Source organism: Rhodotorula toruloides (assembly GCF_000320785.1).
Source record: "Rhodotorula toruloides NP11 unplaced genomic scaffold Scaffold4, whole genome shotgun sequence".
In the NCBI taxonomy this organism is placed as follows: Eukaryota; Fungi; Basidiomycota; class Microbotryomycetes; order Sporidiobolales; family Sporidiobolaceae; genus Rhodotorula; species Rhodotorula toruloides.
In genome coordinates this window covers 703,972-726,570 of record NW_015622964.1, presented here as the reverse complement: position 1 = coordinate 726,570, position 22,599 = coordinate 703,972, and the positions used below count along the sequence as shown (strand labels likewise).

At 62.4% G+C, this 22,599-nt stretch overlaps 8 protein-coding genes across 8 annotated transcripts in view; 4 read left to right on the top strand and 4 right to left on the bottom strand.

The window, feature by feature from the left end:
- Positions 1 to 123, bottom strand: part of RHTO_06306 (uncharacterized protein) — a gene marked incomplete at both ends in the record, with an annotated part of 620 nt that extends 497 nt beyond the window's left edge. The window contains one exon of the mRNA XM_016419967.1: positions 70 to 123. Within this exon, the coding sequence (XP_016275421.1) occupies positions 70 to 123 (54 nt within the window). The remainder of the gene's footprint in view (positions 1 to 69) is intronic.
- A 574-nt stretch (positions 124 to 697) lies between these two features.
- RHTO_06305 (NADPH oxidase) lies at positions 698 to 3,274 on the top strand (the record flags this gene model as incomplete). The annotated part of the gene is made up of 11 exons (XM_016419966.1): positions 698 to 759; positions 821 to 978; positions 1,042 to 1,173; positions 1,262 to 1,446; positions 1,505 to 1,660; positions 1,745 to 1,968; positions 2,031 to 2,278; positions 2,335 to 2,398; positions 2,485 to 2,599; positions 2,696 to 3,095; positions 3,153 to 3,274. The coding sequence occupies 11 exons, from the start codon at positions 698 to 700 to the stop codon at positions 3,272 to 3,274; spliced, it is 1,866 nt and encodes a 621-aa protein (XP_016275420.1).
- Positions 3,275 to 3,921: 647 nt separating this feature from the next.
- RHTO_06304 (spermine synthase) lies at positions 3,922 to 6,130 on the bottom strand (the record flags this gene model as incomplete). The annotated part of the gene is made up of 7 exons (XM_016419965.1): positions 3,922 to 4,461; positions 4,542 to 4,574; positions 4,633 to 4,819; positions 4,878 to 4,963; positions 5,025 to 5,468; positions 5,521 to 5,625; positions 5,684 to 6,130. The coding sequence occupies 7 exons, from the start codon at positions 6,128 to 6,130 to the stop codon at positions 3,922 to 3,924; spliced, it is 1,842 nt and encodes a 613-aa protein (XP_016275419.1).
- A 288-nt stretch (positions 6,131 to 6,418) lies between these two features.
- Positions 6,419 to 8,137, top strand: RHTO_06303 (ferredoxin; the record flags this gene model as incomplete). The annotated part of the gene is made up of 5 exons (XM_016419964.1): positions 6,419 to 6,768; positions 6,874 to 7,242; positions 7,342 to 7,609; positions 7,718 to 7,956; positions 8,056 to 8,137. The coding sequence occupies 5 exons, from the start codon at positions 6,419 to 6,421 to the stop codon at positions 8,135 to 8,137; spliced, it is 1,308 nt and encodes a 435-aa protein (XP_016275418.1).
- A 60-nt stretch (positions 8,138 to 8,197) lies between these two features.
- On the bottom strand, positions 8,198 to 9,526 carry RHTO_06302 (uncharacterized protein; the record flags this gene model as incomplete). The annotated part of the gene is made up of 4 exons (XM_016419963.1): positions 8,198 to 9,051; positions 9,107 to 9,163; positions 9,221 to 9,369; positions 9,435 to 9,526. The coding sequence occupies 4 exons, from the start codon at positions 9,524 to 9,526 to the stop codon at positions 8,198 to 8,200; spliced, it is 1,152 nt and encodes a 383-aa protein (XP_016275417.1).
- Positions 9,527 to 9,789: 263 nt separating this feature from the next.
- On the top strand, positions 9,790 to 12,984 carry RHTO_06301 (U3 small nucleolar RNA-associated protein 13; the record flags this gene model as incomplete). The annotated part of the gene is made up of 5 exons (XM_016419962.1): positions 9,790 to 9,821; positions 10,093 to 10,240; positions 10,298 to 11,058; positions 11,120 to 12,268; positions 12,327 to 12,984. 5 exons carry the CDS (start codon positions 9,790 to 9,792, stop codon positions 12,982 to 12,984), a joined length of 2,748 nt encoding a protein of 915 aa, XP_016275416.1.
- A 349-nt stretch (positions 12,985 to 13,333) lies between these two features.
- RHTO_06300 (pepsinogen A2 precursor) lies at positions 13,334 to 15,795 on the bottom strand (the record flags this gene model as incomplete). Its single annotated transcript, XM_016419961.1, has 5 exons — positions 13,334 to 13,915; positions 13,981 to 14,087; positions 14,150 to 14,974; positions 15,045 to 15,316; positions 15,647 to 15,795. The coding sequence occupies 5 exons, from the start codon at positions 15,793 to 15,795 to the stop codon at positions 13,334 to 13,336; spliced, it is 1,935 nt and encodes a 644-aa protein (XP_016275415.1).
- Positions 15,796 to 16,278: 483 nt separating this feature from the next.
- On the top strand, positions 16,279 to 22,552 carry RHTO_06299 (Mediator complex, subunit Med12; the record flags this gene model as incomplete). The annotated part of the gene is made up of 10 exons (XM_016419960.1): positions 16,279 to 16,842; positions 16,924 to 17,048; positions 17,133 to 17,352; positions 17,461 to 17,795; positions 17,877 to 18,117; positions 18,204 to 19,514; positions 19,574 to 20,795; positions 20,850 to 21,115; positions 21,176 to 21,559; positions 21,614 to 22,552. 10 exons carry the CDS (start codon positions 16,279 to 16,281, stop codon positions 22,550 to 22,552), a joined length of 5,607 nt encoding a protein of 1,868 aa, XP_016275414.1.
- Between the last annotated feature and the right edge of the window lie 47 nt (positions 22,553 to 22,599).

The window sequence follows — 22,599 nt, the reverse complement described above, 5'->3', positions numbered from 1 at the left end:
GACTGGATGTGGCGGAGAGAGGCGGTTAGCGATGAGGACGCGTGGTGAGGGAGGATGGCTCGGACGCACGTTCTTGACGAACTGGCGCAGTGTAGAGCGGTACAGCTGAGGCAGACTAGCCATTTGGAGCGACTTGAGCTTGAGCGACGGTGAGCAGACTGAGAGAAGCCAGCATTGCAACGGAGTCCTTCGAGCAGAGACGCCAACTTCGCTCAGGGCAAGGGAGATACTGAGGGCTCAAAATATCTCAGACAGATCCCTTCGTCGCACGCAGCTTCGACCGACGCGCTCCGCTGCCGTTGCGAGCGACTTGCTCCTCCTCGTCGACCTCGAGGTGGTGGAACGGCTGGAGTCGCTTAGCTGCCTCGCGCGGGCCGTCAGATCGTCTTCAAGGTGTCGCTTGAGCTACTCGGGTCCTCGCCAGTCCCACTTGGACCACCGCTCGAGCCGTCTCCTCCCGCCGACCGTTTCCAACAGCTCTCTCGCTCGTTCCCTTCACTCGCTCACCTCGTTCGCCCTCTCTGACCAGCTGGACTGGCTCGCTAACTGAACAAGTAACCGACGCGAGCACGCCTGTCCAGATCGCAAGCTCTGCGGCCCGTTCGTTCCCGCTACTCGTCCCTCGCTCGCTCACCTTCGTACTCGCCAACCCTTCCCTCGACTCGCGTGCAGCCGCACTGCCTCGCTTCCGTACAAGATGGGCTTTAACAGTCGCGTCAAGTACGAGCTGACCGGAAGGCGCCTCCTCTGGAACGTCTTGTGAGTCCGCCCTCTCGCCCTGGCCCTCGCTCGAGCTGACCGACCGCCTCACCTCGCGCAGCTTCTACATCGGTCATATCCTCGTCTTCATCTACGGCTGGCTCAAGCAAGCGCGCGATGCACGCCTCGCCGGGCTCAACACGCTCAAGTACAGCGTCTGGACTTCGCGAGGCGCCGGACTCTGTCTCGGAATCGATGGCCTCTTCCTCGTCCTGCCGGGTGCGTCGCTCGGCACTCGTTGTTGTTGTTGAGTACAAGTGCTAACGCGAGGCGAGCGGCCAGTCCTCCGCAATACTATCCGCCTCGTCCGCCCCGTCCTCGGCCGTCTCATCCCGCTCGACGAAAACCTCTGGATGCACCGCCAGTTCGCCTACTCGCTGCTCTTCTGGACCATTGTGCACACCACCAGCCACTGTGAGTCGCACCGTGGCCTGGCGCTCTGGTTCCTCAAGCGAGCGGTTCACAGGCTGACCTTCCGCTCCTCTCGCTCTCGCTCGTGTAGACGTCAACATGTACAACGTCGAGCTGACGCAGATCCGCAAGGAGGTTGCCTGGGCCATCCTGTTCACCCAGCCCGGTGGCTTCACCGGCCATGTCATGCTCGTCCTCATGCTCCTCGTCTACACGACCGCACACGCCAAGATCCGCAAGCAGTCGTTCGAGGCATTCTGGTACACGCACCACCTCGTGCGTCCCTTTGCTCGCTCCTGCAGTTGCGAGACTAGCTGAGTGCCTCGCTCCGTAGGTCGCCTTGATCCTCTTCTGCCTCTACGTCCACGCTGTCGGCTGCTTCGTCCGCGGCGCTCTTCCCGGCCAGCCGGTCCGCTGTCTCGGCTACTACTCGTGGACGTGGACAATCTGGGGCGGTATCGCGTTGCTGCTCGAACGCATCGTCCGCGAGGTGCGTCAGGATTGCGTCTTGCGTCTTGCAGGCCTCGTGACTCGAAGGACTCGCTCACATTGTGACGGCTCTTGATTCGTACAGATCCGCAGCCGCCGCGCCACCAAGCTCATCGCCGTCCTCCTTCATCCGCAAGGCGCTGTCGAGCTCCGCTTCGTCAAGCCGTCATTCCGCTACAAGTCCGGCCAGTGGCTCTTCCTCAATGTTCCGGCGGTCTCGCCGTTCCAGTGGCACCCGTTTACGATTTCGTCGGCGCCGGAGGACCCGTACGTCTCGGTGCACATTCGCCAAGTCGGGGACTGGACGCGGTAAGCTCGTCTCACTCTGCCCCCAACCCCCGCTTTCCGCTCGTTGACGTCTCACTTGACAGCGCCCTCGGCCTGCTTCTCGGCTGCGACTCCGCCACAGTTGCTCGCTTCTCGACGTCCTTCGAGTCTGTCGACCTGGCTGAGAAGGCCAAGCTCGATTCGCCGCCTGGCTACCTTGAAGCAGTCAACGACGGCTCAGGCGACTTTCACGACGTGACTTCGGGCGCCCTCGACGCCGTCGGTTCGCTTCCGACGATTCGCATCGACGGACCGTTTGGCGCGCCGACGCAGGATGTGTTCCGCCACGAAGGTGAGCCTCGCCTGCCGCCATCTTTACCAGAGCACCGAGTTGATACTGTCGTGCAGTTGCTGTCCTCATCGGCGCCGGTATCGGCATCACCCCCTTCGCCTCGGTTCTCAAGACGATCTGGTGCGCTTCGCCCTCTTCACTGCTTGTGGTAGCTCGGTGATCCTCTTTCGACGAATGCTGACACCATGTTGGATCGATGCACGCAGGTACAAGATGCAGCAGAACCGTCTCGGCGCTCTTCGTCGCGTCCAGCTCGTTTTCATTGTCCGCAACACTGCCGACGTGTCGTGGTTCCACTCGCTCTTCCGCCAGCTCGAGGAGGTACGTACACCGCTCATGCAGTCAAAGCGAACGAGTGCACCTTCCGAACTTAGGCGCCGCGCTGACTTCGCTATACCTCCTTGCGCGCGTTTGCAGAGCTCGACCGACCCCGACTTTTTCACCATCCGCATCTACCTCACGCAGCCCGTCTCCTCCGCCATGCTCGCCAACATCGCCGTCCAGTCAGACGAGTTCGACGCCGTCAGCGGGCTCACTTCGCAGACGCACTTCGGCCGGCCCGACTTTGACGTCTTCTTCCGCGAGCTCAGGACCAAGATTGACGTCGGCATGTACCTGCCTGGTCAGGAGAGCTCGCTCACGACGGATGTCGGCGGGGCGCACCATCTCGCCGCTCCACTTTGGGTCAAGCTGATTTCGATTCTCGCTGTTGCCAGTCTTCTACTGCGGCCCGCCTGGTCTCGCGAAGGAGCTCAAGAGCAAGGCGAAGAAGGCGAGCAGCGAGGCTGTCCGCTTCGTCTTCAAGAAGGAACACTTCGTTGCGTTTTCCCTTCGTTGTCGCCGTTCCCGCCAAGCTGACTATTTTCTCCTGCAGTAATCGCCTGTTCGACCTCCGCTTTTCCCCTCCACGTGTTTCATCGTCTCTCACGCGTCCTCCGCCTTTCTGCACGCTTTGCGCCCCGCCCGCTTTCTCAGGCTTTCCCTCTCGCTCTGTAGCTCCCCGACGCAATTCAGCTCTGTGCAGATAACTTCATTTCACGTTCGGCGAGGACTTGACTTCCGCTACATTGCGTGTGGCGGAACGAACGGGATAGTTGCGCGCTCAGTGGCAGCCCGAGCAGTTGCAGTTCGAGCCGCAATCGCAGTTCGAGCACGAGGAGCAGCCACATCCGCTGCTGTGGCTGAAGCGGTCAGCAAGCGCTCAATGTTGGGCAAGGCGAGGGAACGCACCGAGCGGCGAAGGTGGCCATGCCGGAGGTGAAGGTACGACGGGCGAGGGGTGCGAGGCGGAGGGTCTGCGGGCGAGCAAGGCGTCAGGACGTACTGCTGAGCTTCCGAAGGGCGGACGAGGTGGCGCACGAAGGACATGTTGTTCTGCGAACACGGGGAGGTCAGCCGCTGAATCTGGAGGGAAAGAAGCGGAGATCGCCCACCTCTGGCTCGTTCTGGCTCTTGTTGGTGAAAAGTGAGAGGGAAGAGAGAGAAGCAGCGCTCTTGTACCCCTCCTGCCCGCACAAAGCCGCTCGACGGCTCAAAATCAGCGCATCCGCACAAATCGCTCATCGAGCGCAGATAAGCCTCTCCGCCTGGACGCGCCATTTTCGACGTCGCTTCGGGTTCCCATCAAGCGAGGAGCTACGCCGTCACCATCGAGCCCAGACTTCGGGCGGAAGGACCTTCTCCATCGCGTCCCAGTGCATGCCGACCTCGTCAAGCTGCGCCGCCTCGACCCTCCTCACGTCGTTCCTGTCCCTCAGCAGCCATGTCCCGACACCGTGGTCGCCTGAGGCAGGCTTGAAGCGCGTCAAGTCAATCTCGTGCTGCCTGAACGAAGCGAAGACGCTGCGCCGGATCATGGGGCTCGGGTAGTCGAGAAAGTCCTCCCTGACCGGGTCGCGAAGCTCGACAGGCGCGTACCACTCTTTCGAGCAGAGGATGACCATGTTGCGGAAGGAGTCGTCGCTAGTGGACTCGGCGGGACCGGAGGCGGTGTGAGGGACGTCTTCGAAGGCGCGGCAGTGTGGGAAGACGGAAAGGAGGGTCGAGAGAATTGAGCGAGACGAGCGCGAGGAGAGTGTGCCGGCAAAATTGAGAGCGAGGACGCCCGAGTGGTGCAGGAGCGACTTAAGCTGGGCGAGGAAGGTCGAGGTGAAGAGGGTGGCCGGAACGGCGCCGCCGGTGAACTGTGCGTGGGGCAGTGACGCAGGAGAGCACCTGTCAGTATCAGCCTGACACTTTGCGCGCCAGGAACTGGTCGACGCACCACGTCATGAATGATGTAGTCGAATGCAGGCGGCTGTGGAGGGAACCCGTCAGGCAACTCGAGAGCGGTCGACACAACGGGCTGGACGTACGCTCGTCTCCTTCACCAACGCTTCCACCCATTCCACCGCATCCTTCAGCACCACCTCTCCCCACTTCACCTCGTTCACCCCGAAGTACCGCTCCGCAAAATCGTGCACAGCTGGGTCGATCTCGACGAGAGTGAGGTTGACGCCGTGTCGAGCGAGAGCGCGAGCGGACAAGCCGGCACCGAGTCCGCTATGAACGGTCGATATATCAGTCTGCGAGCCAAGGGGAGGCAGGTACGGGGGCGCACATGATGAGGCCTTGCTCGGGCGTCTGGTGCGGGACGTCTTCAGGTGGCTTGACGAGACGCACCGCTTCTTGCAGGATGAACGTCGACTGTTAGGCGAGGACGCAGCGAAAAGTCAGTTTAGGAAGGTCAGCAGGTCTTCCTACGCACGTAGATGCTCTCCGCCCGCCTAACCGTCTCCTCACTGGAAGGCTCTACTCCGTACTGCATCTTGAGCATATCGCGGCTCGGCCCAACCCACAGCCCGCCGAGCAAGGAGTGATCCGCACGCAGGTAGCGGAGGGTCAAGTCTCGCTCGGTTGATCCGTCTGGCGACGGCATGACGTGCTCACCGACGGTGATCCAGCCGGTAGTGCTGCAACGAGAGGCGAGAATGCCTGGCGGGAGTGTCGACGGAGAGCTTGGGCAGTGCGACGAAGTGAGGGCGACTGCGTGGGCGAGGGCGAGGATTGCGGCGAAAACGATCGAGCGAGAGAGGGGTTTGGCCTGCGAGAAGAAGGTGGATGCGGCATGAAGACGGCGCGGCTGGGGAGGCGAGTAGGTATGCGGAGCGAAGAGGGCAACGAGGCAAAGGAGGATGCCGTGAAGTTGCACCTGGAGGAACGATTGTTAGCGTGACGACAGGTTAGGCGTGCGGAGGACATACAGTGTAGCACTCTGGCCAGACATGGGAAGCGAACACTGGCGGCGGAAGGACGAGCGAGGCGAGGTAGGCGAAGGGGAGGAAGCCGTTCGGAAGGAAAGCGGTTGTCTGCAGGGGCGCAGTTTGAGTTACGCCGAGTTCAGGTTCTTTGCAGACGCGTACGCACCTCTTTGCAGTCGAAGCTATCCCACAACCAGCTCCAGAGGAGCAGCGTCGGCACGCCTTCCAAGAGGAAGCGTCCAGCAAGAATCCCTCGATTCAGCCCAAGCCCTTGCAGCCATTCTCCCCCTAGCCTGACGAGCGCTTCCGACACCACTTTCCACACACCGATCCCGAACCAGCACGACCTCCATCCCAGGCGTCGACTCTCCTGTTTTCGCAGGCACCTCTGCGCGAGGAAGAGGGCCGCGAGGGTGCCGTAGACGACGGCGGTGGGCTGCGTCGCGTGTACCGGCGCAGAAGAGAAACGCGGGTGCAGGAGGTCGGTCGCCGTTGCCGAAAAGAGGAAGGGGAGGAGGGAGACGAGGGCGGCGACGAGGCAAAGAGGAAGGGAAGGATGTTGGGCGGCGTGTGTGGGATGCTGGGCCGCCTTTTTCAGCTTCGCCCGTGCCATAGCTCCTGTTTCAGCTGTCTGCTTCTGCCCGCAGCCTCTCCGCGAGTGCGCTCTCTCCGTGTGTCGAGTTGAGAGACGAGGCGGTGAAGGGTGGTCGGACGGAGAGTGAGCGGGAGGAGGAGGGTTGGCGGTCAAGCCAGTCGAGCTGTGCAGGTCCAAAACCGCGTCACTAGCGCCCTCAAGCCAGTTGGCGCGGTGAGCGGTGTGTGTTCGAGGCGAAGGAGCGAATTCATCTCTTCGCCTGCTACTGCTCGCCGCTTCAGCTTCCGGTGGCTCGATCGGACCGCCATGCTCTTTCTGGGACCTTTTAGACTGCGACAGTACCCAGTGGCGCTCGCCCGCACGAGGTGTGGTCGCCGCTTCGCCTCCTCGTCGACTCCGCCCGTCATCGGCTCCGCTCCTCAGTACCCTCGACACCTTGTCATCCATACACCTCATCCGACATCTACGTGGCCCTCGCATCTCGAATCGGTATCGCGCTTGTACAGGGAGCTGGGACAGCGATGGGCGAAACATCCGGAACTGAGCAAGCTGGGTTTCGGCATGTCCGATGGAGGAAGCGGGTCTGTCGAGGAGCACTGGGATCCTGCAAAGAGCAAGTTTGACGAGCCGGCGGAACCAGGCGCGGTCAAGGAGGAGTGCGTCCGCTTTCTCCCGTTCTCTTGTCGCTTCGGCGAGATCTTACTTTCCCCGAGTTGGCATGGGAAGCCTTGCGATGAAGCTGACCAGCGAGATCTTCATAGACGCTACTCCGCCACGCTCTACCCCGACTTCCTGCACATCCCCAACCTCTCGCCTTCCTCGATCTCCTCCTTCGAATCCCTCTATCTCTCCCTTCCTCCACCTCGAACCGTCCAGCCTTCCTCTGAAACGACTACGGCACCTCCTCGAACCCACATCTTTGTCTGCACACACACGACCCGCGACTGCCGATGCGGAGACCTTGGCGAGCCGCTCTACCAGGCTCTGCTAAAGGAGATCCAGCGGAGGAGGCTAGGTGGAGAGTTGCGAGATGGCGAAGACGGCATGAGAATCGTGAGGGTCGCGCATATCGGCGGGCACAAGTGGGCGGGCAACGCGCTCGTGTACAAGGAGGGCGGAGCGTGCGATTGGTGAGCTTGCGGCGCTTGACACCGACTGCTCTTCACCCATTAGTGGATGAGGCAGTCTATTCCGTCTGGACGTCGTCACTCATGCCTACCTCTGTGCAGGTACGGCCTCTTGCGAGCCGACGATGCGCCGAAACTGCTCGACTACGCCACCTCTCCCTCTTCCCTTCCCTGGTTCTCCCGCTGGCGAGGCCGACTAGCGCTCACTTCCGACGAGACGAGAGTAGCGTACGCGAATCGACCGTCTGCTACGGCGGAGGACAAGTCGGATCAGCCGCGGCAGGAGTTGGGAGACCGCGTCGAGATTGTCTTCACTACATACGAAGGCGAGGACAAGCGGGTGCTGGGATACGAGGGAGAGAGTTTGATGGTGAGTCGGGGGGATTGAGCATTGCATGCGGGACAGAGCCCGCTGAAGGCGCTGGTTCTCCTGTATATTCAGCTCGAAGTTCCTGGTCTGATCCGTTGACTCTCGCAGGAGACCGCTCGACGAAATGACATGCCCTCCATCCTCGCGACTTGCGGTGGCCACTGCGAATGCGCGACCTGCCACGTCCACATCCCGCCTCTCTCTCCCAACTCCCCCTCTTCCGCCGTCGCGGACTCTTCAACAGGTCGGAAACCGCTCGCTTTGCCGCACTCTGCGCCTATACCGGAGATGAAAGATGAAGAGGACGAGCAGCTAGAGTTTGCGATTGGCGCGGACGACGATTCGAGGTCAGTTCGCCAACCAGTCTCTTGAAGCGGCGGCGGTGGCAGCCTGCGCGAGGAGTCGGTCTAGCCGAGCGATATTGACACACTTGACAACTCGCTCAGGCTCGCCTGCCAGATCCCCGTCACCAAAGAGCTCGCAGAATGGATCAAGGCCGGCGGACGGATCAAGCTCCCGCGCTACTAGACTCGATCCGCAAAGACACGCTACAGCATTCGCATCTCGTAGACTCATCCTTGTCGCAACCTATCGTGCAGCCTTTCTCTCTGCCACCCACGCTTCTGCCCGTCTCGCCGCCTCCGCTCGTCTCGCCTCCTGCCCGTCCTGCTCTTCGTCCTCGTCCTCCCAGCTCTCGCTCACGCGTTCCTTCCGCTCCTTTCGCTCGAGTGATCCCGCTGCCCGCTGGTCCTGCTCCACCTCGAACTCGAACAAGAGCCCCTTCGAAAGCCACGCCGTTGGATCAGGCGGGAATCGATACGCCTTGTGCACGACCGGCCAGATGCGGTTCGTCCGTATCGCCGCCGAGTGTGTCAAGAGGAGCGTGGCGAGAGGGTGAAATGTCGGGGGGAGATGTAGGGAGGTGATGAGGGCGGTGACTGCGGGCGGAGGAGCTGGGAGGTGGGAAGGCGAGAGGAGGCGTGCGAGCGAGGTGTACGAGTTGCGGAGGAGGGCGTAGTAGAAGGAGAGGAGGAAGCGGATGTGTGAGTCGGAGAGTTGCGGAATCGGCGTGAGCGCAGTCGGTAGAGGGAGATGCAGGGTACGAAGGTGGCCGAAGAGGGTCGGGAGGAAGGAAGATAATGGTGGATGTGCGGAGGACGACGAGGCGGGGGTTTGCGGCGTGTTAGGCGTCGAGAATGCCGGAAGAAGATGCGAATGCAGCAGGTGAAGCGTGAGGAAGAAGGCGCAAGTTGGGGCGTCCGGCGCGGGCGAGATGTCGAGACGAGCGAAGGCGTCGCTCACATCGCTGTGAGTATCCGTAGCCGATGTAGAACATCGTGTGAGAGGAGCCGGATGCAGCGAAGAGACGAGAGGCGGAAGGGAGGACGAAAGCTGCGCGTCATTCGAGGCGTGAATCGAGAGGAGCACCGAGGCTTCGTAGGCTGTGGAGGCAGGCCATCAATCTCGTGCGAAGATCCGGTAGTCAATGTCGCGCACCTTCGCAAGCAAAAGCGTCCGTTCGACGACTGGAAGTCACTCCCTCACGAAGTTTCCCTGTGAGAAGGGTCGTCAGCACTTCGCCTCAGCACCCAACCGGACAGCAGTGCTCACGAAAGTCCAGCAAGATGATGCTCAGCTCCTCCAGTCTTCGTCTGCGCGCTTCTGCCTGAGCACCCGTCGAAGGATGGGCAGACGACCACCTCTGCAGCTTCTCGTCGACATGCTTGCGAAACCGCTCCTGCACCTCGTGGTTGCGCAGTCTAGGACAGAGGGTCGGACGGTCTCAGCACTGCAGCAAAGCGAAGAGAGCGAGCTGGAGACGCACGACTCGTCCTCATCCCCGCCAAGCAGCCCACGGCTCGGCGACAGGAGCATGTCCATCGCGTCTGGCTTCTTGCCGACCTCTTTTCTCGCCATCCTGAGCCCATCCCGCGATATTCCGCCCGTCCCGCGACCTCTGCCACCGCGATGAGCCTCATCTCCGCTTGGTCGAGAGTTGGGAAGGGAGGTGGCCCAGCGAGAGTCCATGTCGCGGTTGCCGCCGCGTCCAGGTGTAGCAGAGCCTCTCCGCCATGGCTTCGAGCTGGCCATTCAAGCAATAGCGGGTGTTGTGTCGAGGTCAACCTCATCAGGCCAGCTTGGACAACTGCACTTCATCTCGCTGAGCTCGTCTCGCTGCTATGTCGAATCCGCGACCGAGGTTCAAAACGAGGTCAGTCTACGAGCAGCTCAGCACCGCCGGATTGCCCTTAGAAGCGGTGTGCGAGGTGGGACAGAAAGTGTCGCGGAGGGAGGCTGTGGCATGAGCTGGTTAACGGGGGTCAGCTAGGGAGACTGATGGGGTCGCCGGTCGGCTCATGGGTACGAGTTGTGAGGCGGTCGTGCGGGCTTCCAGGGTGGAAGAGCAGACAGGACTCGCTTCTCCAGCTGAGCACCTCTCACTCGTTTCGCAACTGTTGCTGACCTCTTTCTGCGGTCCACAGCTTCAAGGATGTTAAGGCGTACTCTCCTGTGCATACCGGAGGCAAGGCGTCGCTTTCGGGAGACGGGAGCTGGCTCGTCTCGACCCTGAACGAGCAGGCGTTGGTCACGGATGTTGAGACCGGCGAGCAGATTCAGGAGCTCAAGGGCGTGAGTGCGGCTCACGGCTTCTTACGATTACTGGCTGACCGGCCTCGTCTTCGGCAGGACACCTCGGCCGTCACGACACTCGCCGTTACCCCTTCTCCCCTTTCGCCGCAAGACGGCGGCTTCCTCCTCACCTGCTGCCGCTCGCTCGCCATTCACGTCTACTCCCTTCCGTCTCTCGAGCTCCACCGCCACATCCCTCGCGCTCACGATGCGCCCATCATTACCTGCTGCGCCGACCCGACCGGCACGCTCTTCGCCACCGGATCAGCAGACGGTATCGTCAAGGTTTGGGACGCTGCGCACGGTCACTGCACGCATGTGTTCAAGGGACACGGAGGCGTGATCAGCGCGATGGTCTTCGACATCGCCAGTGCGGGCGACGGCGGGACGCAAGGTCGCGCGCGCTTGATCACGGGCGCCGACGACTGCAAGATCCGAGTGTGGGACTTGCGAACGCGCGAGGGCTTGCACGTTCTCGACGGGCACGTCAGCGTCGTCCGGGGACTCGACGTTACGAAGGACGGCAAGCTGCTCGTGAGCGGAGGTCGCGATAAGGTTGTGAACGTGTGGGACCTCGAGCGGGGCGTCTTGCGGAAGACAGTGCCTGTCTTTGAGACGCTCGAGGCGATCGGTCTGGTCGAGGTGCCGCAGTCGAGCGACCGGAAGGGCAAGGGCAAGGAGACGGACGCGACCCGAAAGAAGGCAGTCTTCACGGGAGGCGACAAAGGCGTCGTGCGGTTGTGGGACCTGCAGACGGGCGAGCAGATCAAGACGGCGGACGAAGCGGCGGGCAAGGTCCACGAGATCGTCGACGTTATGTGGGTTTCACAAAGTTCCGCTGTTCCCGTCTTTCCTCCGCTGACAAGCCTTCCCGAACAGCCACACTCCCGCCACTTCCTCCCTCACCGCCGTCTACGTCGACCAGAACCTTGTGACTCGATCACTCCCCAGCCTGACGACAACTCGGCAGATTATCGGTTTCAACGACGAAGTCATCGACACCTGCTTCCTCACCCCGCCTACTGCCTCGTCCTCCTCTGCCGACGAGGTCGCCTTTTCTCCCGAATCCCAGCTCGCCGTCGCGACGAACTCGGACTTGATCCGCGTGTACGATCTCAATCGGTTCAACACGTCGCTGCTCGAGGGCCACGACGATGTCGTCTTGTGCTTGACACGGACAGCGGACGGACAGGTCCTGGTCAGCGGGTCGAAGGACAATACGGCGCGGGTGTGGGCGGCGTCGGCGAACGAGGAGGGCGAGACGGCTTGGCGGTGTATCGGTCGGGCAGAAGGTCACGTCGAGTCGGTCGGTGCGGTCGCGACGTCGAAGCGGGATCGGCATATCCTCGTCACCGCGTCGCAAGACCGGACGGCGAAGATTTGGGACCTCGCCTCGCTGCTCTCCTCCCCTCCTTCCGCCGAAGACGGACCTTCCGCCCTCCGTTCCCTCTCGACAACGAAGATCCACGACAAAGACATCAACTCGCTCGACATCGCACCGAACGACAAGCTCCTCGCGTCCGGCTCGCAAGACCGCACCGCCAAGCTGTTCGCCATCTCCTACACCGCCGCGACCAAGTCCTCTCCCTCTTCAGCCTCCCTCTCGCTCCTCGGCACGTTCAAGGGCCACAAGCGAGGTGTCTGGAGCGTCAAGTTCAGCCCGGTCGACCAGATCCTCGCGACCGCTTCGGGCGACCGGACGGTCAAGCTGTGGAACCTGAACGACTTTACCTGTGTCAAGACGTTCGAGGGGCACGCCAACTCGGTATTGCGCGTCGACTTTATGACGCGCGGGATGCAGCTTGTGACGGCGGCGAGCGACGGGCTTGTCAAGGTGTGGAACGTCAAGGAGGAGGAGTGCGCGACGACGCTCGACAACCACGAGGAGAAGGTGTGGGCGCTTGCGGTGTCCAAGGACGAGAAGTACGTCGTGTCGGGCGGCGCGGATTCGGTGATCACGGTGTGGGAGGACGTGACCGAGACGGAGGAGCTCGAGAAGATGCAGGAGCAGGAGGAGCTCGTGCTCAAGTGCGTTCGCTTGCATGTTCCTCTTCGACGCTATTGCTGACGGCTGAAGCGCACACAGGGAGCAAGACTACGAGAACTTCCTGTCGATGAAGGACTATACGAACGCGATCATGCTCGCCCTCTCGATGGACCAGCCCCGCCGCCTCCTCAATCTCTTCACCGAAGTTCGCCAGACCGCCGGCACGTCCAACTCGTCGACGGATCCCGAAGCCGACCTCGCCTCGTTCACCGGCTCGCGACACGTCGACGCCGTCCTACAGTCTCTCTCACCGAAAGAGATCCGCCAGTTGCTCGGCTACATCAAGGACTGGAACACGGTTTCGCGGACGGCTGAAGTTGCGCAGGGCGTCTTGCATGCGATCCTCAAGTTCCACGACGCGGACAAGTTGCTGTCGTACCTCGAGGGCAAGGGCGATGACGGCGAGGACTTGCTCGACCTCGCTGCGGCAGCGCAGGAGGCGGAAGAGGAGAACGAAGCGGAGGACGACAAGGGCAAGGGCAAGAAGCGCAAGCCGAAGCGCGCGCCGGAGGTCAAGGCCGCTGATGTCCTGGGCGCGTTGATCCCATACACCGAGCGACACATGACACGTGCGGACAAGCTCGTGCGCGAGTCGTTCATCGTCGAGCATCTGTTGGGCATGATGGAGGGTTTCGACGACTTTGATGTCGAAGGACAGCCGAATGGGATGGATGTCGACGGAGAGGATGAGGAGTAGGGCGCAGCTCGTCGCAACAGTCTTCGCAGCTTCTCTTCAACCGGGAACGAGCGAGAGAGAGTGCCAGTGTCTGTGAGATTGCGACCCTAAGACAAACGCTGGATCAGCATCTGCGTGCACCGGCTCTACGGAAACGAAGGAACGACTAGAGGTGAGCGAGAGAGAGAGAGACGGAGGAAACTGCGAAGAGTAGTGGGAAGCTGCGAACAAGAAAGGCGATGCTTGAATACATGACTTCGGGTGGGCGAACGGGACCGGATAAAGGTACAGGATAGTTAAGCGACCAAGGTGGTATGGGAGTGTAACGAGTGTGTAGGACTGTGATCGAGAGGGAGTGCACAGGGAAGGTTTAGGCGGCCAGCGCACTTCCCGCGAGCGCAGCAACGACGGCCAAAGCGATCGCCGCGACGTTCTTCCCCGCTCCGCTGGTCGACGAAGCAGAAGGCGAGCTCGCCTCTGCAGCGGTGGCGTCTCCGCCGCTCGAAGTCGTCGAGTCCGACGTGGGAGTCGACATGGTCGAGGTGGAAGTCACGGTCGGGACGTTGCTGGCGACAGAGAAGACGGTGAATGTGAAAGGCGCGGCGGGCGCCGTGACGCTTCCGTTCGCTGCGCCCGACGAGCCCGAGACCGCGGCGGTCGCTTGCGCGGCAGCAGGGTTGTAAGTCGAGATAGAAGTTGCGACGCCGGGGTTGGCAGTGATGTCGGCCACCTTCTTCGAGACGACGAACGGGCTGGTCGTAGCGGGCGCAGTGGCGTTCGACCTGCCTGCCGAGCCGGAGACGGTGGCGTTGCCTGACGCAGAGGGGGCGGACGCGCCGGACGAGCCGGACGAGGAGGAAGAGCCGGAGGCAGAGAGGCCAGAGGTGATCGAGGGAGCGAAACCGACGGCGGGATTGCCGCCCTGCGAGTAGCTGAAGACGGAGTAGACGGTCTGCGCGCGGGTGTGTAACAGGTCAGACGACGATCAACGAGCGGAAGAGAGAGGCGGGGACGCACCTTGAGGAAGAGGTCGCCGACGATGGCAACGGCGTTTCCGTCGGCGTCGTACATGTCCTGCGCGAGGATACCGAGGATGCACTCGCTGGTCGTCGAGGCGCTGGCGTCTGTGAGGAGGACACCAATGTCAATATGGAAACGAAACGCGAAGACGAGCGCGCCGACTCACATCCGAGGAAGACGTCCGAAAGAGGGATGTTGTACGTCTGACCCCCGAAGCTCAAGCCGATCGATCCGAACGTCGAGACGCAAGGAACATGGTACTGTCCTCCCCCTCCCCCGACGGCCTTTCCTCCAATCTTGCCGTAAAGCGCATTCGCAACGGCCGTCGGGACGTAGATGAGCGTCGTGCCCGTGTCGATCGCAGCGCTCATCGAAGTCCCCGAGACGACCTGTCCATCGACACTGATCCCGTCGGCGGGGATCTCCCAGTATGACTGGGCCGAGACGGGGACGTAGTTGAGCTGGCCCGTGTACTTGGCCGAGTCGGCACAGCCGAAGCACAACTCGCCACCGCCGATCGTACCCTTCGAGGCGGACGTGAGGTCGCTCGCGCGTTGGAGGTAGAACCCAAAGTACGGGTTCGAGACGATCTTCTCCGTGATGGCGTTCTCAAAGACCGTGGGAGCGCCCGAGGTCGCGATAGTCGAGAAAGCGAGGCCGCAGATCCCGTCCGAGGGAAGGGCCTCGACGACCGGAGCCGAGGTGTCTGCGAGCGCGAAAATCTGCTTCGGGATCGACTGGCCGCCGAGTTGGACCACGTCGCGCGCGAGAAAACCCTGCGACGAGCCCGTGCCGTACGTGATGTCCCACTCGGCGGACGAGGTCTCGATCGTCGAGGACGAGCCGGTGTTGAACTTGGAGTGGGAGGTCGACGACTTGGACGACGGGACCCACAGGTCGGCGGAGCCGGTGTCGAAGATCACGTCGAATGACTGCGCGGGCGTGCCGATCCCAATCGGGCCGTAATACGACGCGTCGTTGCCGCCCGAGACTGCCAGCGTGAACGAGTCAGTTCCCGTCGAGCGTCCATCTTCTGAACAAACGGCTTTCGCCCGACCCACAGTAGTCCGTGAGCGGCACCGACCCCCCAGGCGCACGCTTCTCCACCTTGCCACCCAACACCTCACTCCTCTTCTTCCTCTGCGCATGCGTCTCCCTCCTCCTGCCCTCCCTCGCAAGATTCTCCTCCTCCATCGCACGGGCCATGGCAAACACGTCCTCGCGACGACGCTGGAGGGTGTGGTTGCGAGAGAGGACGACGTGGTTCGCTTTGAAGGCGAGGTTGGATTTCGTGTATTTGTTGGTTACGCGCGCAAAGTCGTTGTGCAGGAAGCTGCGGCGTGTGGGACGTAGAGTCAGTTCCTGCGTATTGAGTGGGTGCGCTGCTGCTCGTGAGCGCGACGGAGGCCGAGAGCGACGTCCGCCGAGGGAGCGTGCGAAGGTCGCCAGACAGCAAGTCGTCCTTTTCCATCCCTTCTGCGTTCCCTGCGTCTCCAACGTTGCTCCTGCGTACCGCCACCGTCACTTTGTATCTGGATCTCGCGCCTTGCGACTGAGCAAGAAGACCGACGTCGGACGAGGCCTGAGCGGACCCTCATCCCTCCTCCTCGTCCAGCCAGATGCCGCTCCCAAGTCACTCCAAAACAGTCGAACGCAAACTCACTCGAGGTTGACAACCCCATCGTCGCCCCTGATATCGACCATCCTCTTCTGCCTGAACCTGTGGACGCCCTGAGCGGGACCTGATGGTCCATGGGCTGCGACTGAGGCTGCTGCTGCGGCTGAGAGGGTGAGGAGGGAGAGGGTGTGCATCGTGGACCGTCTCTGTCGAGGTGAGAGAGTGCAAGGGAGGGGTTCGAGGGTGTGAGGGAGGGGGAGGGTGATGGGAACGAGCGACGGGGACGAGGAGGGGAACGGGGAGAGAGCGAAAGGGCTGCGGGTGGGTCCGCTTGGAGTGGCCCTTGCGAGAGTGTAAGGGTAAGAGTAGGAGTAAGGAAGAAGAAGACGAAGAGGAGCGAGCACTCGAGGTCCGTTGAAGTCGCTCACGACGACGCGCGACGAGGCGAACACGGGGGGAACAGAGCGACTGAGAAAAGCAGGCAGCGCACAGGGCAACTCGCCGTGTGTATGGGCTGCATTACTCAGAATGTAACAGCCTCGAAGATATCCTCGCATCTCCCGCTCGCCGCGAAGGACTTGGGCGGACTTCGCGGAGACTTGGGAGGACGAGCAGCAGGTCAACCTCCAACTACTCTACTCGACAGCTGGCTTCGAGTGCTGCACGCGCGCAGGGGCATGTCCCGACCACCACCACAGAAGCGCACCCACCCACCGCCGCCCGCGCCCGCTCCCTCATCCTCCTCCTCCTCGCTCCCCACCTCGTCCTCCTCGACCTCCGCAGGCCCACCCGCTGCTCCGGGCACACTGCAAACCACCCCATCGACCTCTCACACGTTCCATGCCTCGCCCTTGGATGCTATACTCGCCCAGCAGGGACTCGAGAGGTGGAGACTCATGCCGCCGAGATGGAGGGCGCCGTGGATTGAGGACCGTCCCGCCGACTCTGGCGACGCTGGGACGACGGCAACGGGACAGCGAGCTGGGCGGACAACGGGATTGAAGGCAGGAACGGGACTCATGGCCGGTCGACCAGGCCTCCTCGCCTCCTCCTCCTCGTCCTCAACCGACCTAGACCCCTCCAACCTCGCCCATTCACTCGCAGACGACTCGGCAGAACTCGCTGAACGAGCGGCGGTCAAGCTCTTTCCGGTTTTCTACCCGCCGAGGGACGGGATGGACGAGGACCAGATGGGCGAACAGGTTGTCAAGGCTGGGTATGCGGCGAAACCGTCTGTGCAGGTTCGTCCCCGCCCCCCTTCATCCCTCCCCTCGGCGAGCTAGCGGAAAGGGACTGATCGAGTTCTAAGATGGGTCGAACAGGCCGAAACGTTCTCCGCACACCAACACATCTACGACAAACTAAAGACGTCCGATATCCTCGGCAACCTCTCGCGCCTCGTCGCTGCAGTCCAAGCCAAAGCGGACGAGCGACTCCCCTCTTACGGGTGCGTTGCGCGACTCTCCCTCGACAGCTTCCTCCTCCGCTCGCGGGACAGGGCTGATAGTCGAACGCGTTCACGTTCACGCAGCCCCTCTACATTCCGCCTCCCCTCCCGAATAACCCTCACCGACTCGAAACGGGAAGCCTGGTTCTCAGACCTCGCCTCTCCCTCCGTGCCCCTCTCGAAACTAAGTCGGAGCGTCCCGCATGGATATAAAGGGGAGAAGGGGCTCGATATGTTGAGTAAGCGGAAGGTTGAAGTGGGACGGGCGGTGTGGTTCGTTAGGGCTTTTGGAGGGGTCGAGATTGTGAGTCCCGGATTGATCCGCTTGCCTTCTTTCCCGCCGCTTCTGTCGGCAAGGAAAGGGCTGGAGATCTCGATAAGACTCACTGATCAGCATCATCTCGCTTCGCAGCAATCACTGTCCAAGACCCGCCCGCTCCAAACCGCCATCTCGCTCTACACCTCGGAATTCACCACCGTCGTCTCCGAATTCGTCCGCAAACAACTCCACGAGACGATCCTTCCTCCTTCTTCTTCTTCCCCTCTCCCCACGTCGACACCGGTATCGAGCGTCCCGCCTTTGTTGGCGACGGCGACGGCTAGGCAGAGGAGCTCGAGTTTCTCGAAATCGGCGGCGTCGGGGGCGGTCACGCCTGCGCTTGTACCGGCGGGTGTGGGCGCACCGAATGGCTTGGAGTTGCTGGATGAGGAGAAGCGCAAAGCGTGGGAGGACAAGTTTGAGTATACGTGAGTCGCGCCTTCGCCCTTCGTCTTCTCCCTGCACTCAGCAGCGCAGAAGCTGACTAGGAGTTTGTGAATGTGTCGCAGCCTCCGACTCGTCTCGTCCCTCTACCACGAATCCCTCCTCGACCGCCCCCAATTCCTCCGCTTCCTCGTCTCCCTCCTCATCCCTCCAACGCCGACTCCGCCAACACCATCCGGAGCGACCTCGATCCTAGGCTACCTGACGTTCGTGCTGGTGTTGGTGGAGGAGTATTGGACGGATCTGGGGGAGAACGATCCGGCGCTCGGGAGGTTCGCGAGGGGGTGTTTGGAACGACTTGCGGAGGTGCGTTTCCGCGCTTTCTCTCACTCTGTCTGCCCTTCAAGTAGGGCCGGTGGCTGATACGGAACTTGCCCGGCTTTCACGCACAGCTCGACCACGCCCCACCCTCGTCCCTCCTCGACCACGTCCGCTCAACCCTCCACGCCCTCCTGCGCTCTGCGTTCCTCGCGAACCCAGACTCGTTCGTCCCGCTCCTTCCTTCCCCTCTCGTCTCTCCTGCTTCGTCCTCGTCCGCGGCGATGGTGGGGGAGAGGTTGAGGGGGATCTTGCTGGAGGATGTGGCGCGTGGGAAGAGTGGAGAGGAAGATGAACTTGATCGCGAGGCGAGGGAGACGATCGAGGCGGACTTGGAGGAGCTCTCTGTGCGCCGAGGAGCGTTGCGTGCTGCGCTGGCCCTCCCGCTACAGTCGGCGGCAAAGGAGGAGGCAGAGAAGGAAGAGGACAGGGCGAGTGATCAGGCTGTCCTTAACGCGATTGAGCGGCTGGACGAGATCGAGTTTCCTGTGCGGATTGCGGAGGTACACAAGGCCATCTTCGTCGACACGTCCGTCCGCCCACTCGCGTCCTCCTCGAAACCCTCCTCCTCGACCCCGTCGCCGCCCGCCCCGCCCCTCTCGCTCGCACACGCCCTACCCCTCTTCTTCACCTACTCAACCGCCACCCCTTCTCGTCCTTTCCAAGCCCCTCACCGTCGGTACGCCGTCTCGCGCCTCATCGCACTCGAGATCGACCGCCTCTCGAGCGGGAAGAGGAGGGTTACGCGTTCGGCGCCGGGTGAGGCGAGGGTACCGAGTGTGGAGGATGCGTTCGTCAAGTGGGTGGATGAGCGGTTTGCTGCGTCGGAGGAGGGAGGAAGTCAGACCCTGCGCGGGTCGGTGCGGTCGTTGTTGGAGGAGTTGCTCAGGGCGGGAGTCGTCTCCTATGGCGCTTATCTGCAGCGCATGATCGCCCGCGGCGAGACAGAGCGTCCTCTCTCCTCCTCTTCGGGGGACGAGGCCGTCGAGTCGATCCATTTGTGGATGTTGAGGACTGTGGCGATGGAGGCTGCGACTGGAGGCGGAGGAGCGAGGAGACGAGTTGCGCTTGGAGGACAGGAAGGGGTGGAGCGCGCGTTGCGCACGGAGGAGCGGATCCGACTCGCCAGAACCGAACTCGACCGACTCGTCTTCTCGCCCACTTCCGCACCACTCTCCACCACCTCCTCTTGCGACACCTTGTTCGACACGGTCCGTGCCTTGACGGGAGAAGGATCGCAGTGGGTCTTGACGCGCGATGTGGTGCCGGAGGGGTTGTCGAGCAGGCTTGAGCCGGAGACGGGAAAGTTGAGGATTGAAAGAGAGGAGATGGCGGTTGTTGTGGCGGTTTATGAGGTCGCGCAGGATTGGTCGGGTCTTCTGCAGGTGCGCCAGGGGTCTCGAGTCGAGCTGGAAGAGCAAGCTGACGAGAGGAGCGCGCGCAGCTCTTCCTCGTTCTCCTCCAGCTCTCGCCGCCGCCGTCGGTCGTCTTGCACATAATCGACATCGTCGAAGGACACCTCGACGTCTGGAGTTCGCTCGACGTTCTCGCAGACCTCGGTACAGCGGTTCTAGGTGCATTCGACTCGCTGAAGGCAGTCGAAGGTCCGCATCGCCGTCGACTACTCTCCTTCCTCCAGTCGCTCGCTGCGGCAGGATATCTCCCCGCACAAGCGAAGGAGACGATCGATACCGAGATGCGCAACCTTTCGCTCCCCTCGCCCGCTTCGACCCTTTCCGCCTCGAACCCCAAAACTCCGCCCCTCCCATCCCCTCTCCCGGAGATCCAGACTCTCCTCGTCGACTCCTCCGACGTCGCCATCGCTCAGCTCGCATCGACCCTCTGGTTCCGCTACCATAGCCACCCAGATTGGGCCAGCGCGACACTCGAAAGCGTCCTACACATCCTCCCTCAACTTGACGGCGTCGAACCAGCCATCGCCGTCCTGCAGACCGTGCACGACCGCATCTGTGCAGGGATCGGCCCGGCTGTCGTGCGGTGGGCGGCATCGTTGAGCGCGACCGCGGCTGCGACTGTCCTGGGGGGCGAAGGCGGGTCGAGGGTCGCGGGGCTGTTCGGCCGGCTCGTCGTCGAAGGCGTCCTGTCGGCGCCATTCGTGCTCGACAAGGTGGTTTTGCCCGTGCGACGAGCACTTCTGAGTCAACTCACCGCCTCGACGGAAGCGGCCGCTGCATCGATCGACCCGACCGTCTTCCGCGCCCTGCAGTGCTCGCATGCGATCCTGTCAAGCGTCATCGCCCTTCCACAATCTCGCGACGGAAGAGATGCGATGGAGACGGATGAGGCGGACCAGACGCCACCTCCGACACCCGCAACTCTCGCCTCCGAGCAACGCCTGCACTCTCGTCGGACCGCGCTCGGCACTCGCGCAGCACTCCCCGCCGTCGCGCAAGCGATCTCTCTCCTCGTCATCGAGCAGGAAGTTGCGAACGTCCTCGCGGTCGAGGATCTCGCACGCCCAGCGTCCGACTTTCTCGTCCAGCTCGGCGCGCTGCCGGAGCTCCAGACGCTCTTTACGCGCGACCCGAAAGCGCTGAGGGACGGCATGCTGAGGAGTCCAGCGCTTGCGAGCATTCCGAAGATCGAGACGTTCCGACCGAAGCTGTTACTCGGCTTGCTGGCAATGCTCAAGGACGGAGGAGCTTGTGCGTGCTCTTTCCTTCTGCTTGCTATTTAAGCTGAACTTCTCGCACGCGCAGCTACACCGGCCAACCTCGTCTCGACCGAGGACTGGGACGTCTTCCTCTCCGGCCTCACGCTCTGGCGCCTCGCGGTCTCCAAGGTCGAGGTCGAAGCGTCTCTCGAGCGCCTCGAGTCGGACACTGCGATCAGCGCCGCAGACAAGGCTGCGGCTATGCATACGCTGTCAGAGCACTTCCTCGACAGGATCTGCGGCGGGACGGGCCAGTCTTTCCTCGGCGAGCAGATTGTTCGCTGCTACGATGGCGGGGCAGCTTCCGAAGAGGTGAGTTGGCGTGGGTGCTTCGGGCTGACTCCGCGCTGAGATGTCCTGCTCGGCCTGCAGCTCGTCAGCGTCGCCTTCGATCGTCTTGCGGACGCACTCGACGCCCTCGCTCAGTCCGCAGGCTCGCGCGAGGACGAAGAGCAGTCTCTTCGTACCCTCAGCACCGTCGCTGGACTGCTCGACACCTTGCAGCAAGGCGGGCAGCTCGCGGCTCGCGACAGCGCCATCGAACGCCTTCTCACGGCGATTAAGGCGTGCATCTGCCTCGAACAACTCGGGCGGACTGCCAAAGACGGCACCGTCAAAGAGGCCAGTGCGGAGCTGGTCATCCTCTTCCTCGTCCACCTCGTCTCGGTCGCCTTGCGATGTGCGAAGCTGCCCGCGCCTCGAACCATCGCCGAGCTCTTCCGTGACTGCCTCGCGCCGCTGGTCAGGCTTTCAGCAGTGCGTGTGCAGCAAATCTGGCCGCTAAAACGGAGACTGACGAACCTTTCGCAGACGCTGTCCAAGGGGACGAACCGCGACTTCCAGCTCTCGACGCTTCTGCTCGACGCGTGCTCGCACATCATCTACGCCTTGCCCGATCTCAGTGCACTAGTCCGCGTTCCGACCCTACTGACCCTCCTGAACCCGAGTCTCACGAACCCGCCTCTCGCAATCGACTTCATCCCCGACGCAACCTTCTCTCGCCTCACCCACCTCTTCGGACCCTACGCTCCCTCTTCTCTCGTTCCGAACCCCTGGGAGCTTCTCGACCACACCGACCCGTCGTCGGCCTCGACTGCGCTAGTTCGCAAATCGTCGCAACCGCCTCTCCAGCTCATCAACGCCGGCCCGATCGACCTCGCTGCCTTCCGAGCCAAAATCATCGAGACCATCCCCGCCGTCACCGCTCTCGATGCCGTCAGCACCATTAGCACCGGCTCGTCCGGCACGAACGCGACGGCTGCGTCGCACTTCGAGCGCGGCAGGCAGACCAACTTCGACTTCGAGACGCCCTGCACGACATTGTCGATCGCTGCGCGGGACCATCGGCGCACGACGGCCGTCACGAGAATGTTGGCGAGCCGCATCGACGCCGGGAGCGTCGCTGCCGCTGCATCGGCCGCTGCCGCAGCTCAGGCAGCAGCAATCGCTCAAGCAGCCGGCGTCAACGCCAATACTCGCAAGCGACCAGCACCCGGCAGCGGCGAGTCGACGGGTCGGCAAGCTCCCGCACCGCCAGTTGCGACCGCCTCGTCTGCCGCTACGAGCGGTCGCGGTGCCAAGCGCAAGTCGACGACCGAGGTGGTCGTTCTTGACAGCGACGACGAGGCTGAGGCACCGTCGAAGCCGAAGAAGGCCAAGGCGAACGCGGGCGGCACGACGGGACGGACGGGCGGGAAGACGACCGCGTCGAAGGTGCCGGCAAGCAAGACGACCAAGCGCAAGAAGTAGAAGTTAGGCTCTGTACTCGGTCCCTGTAGCTGTACCCTCTTTGTTGC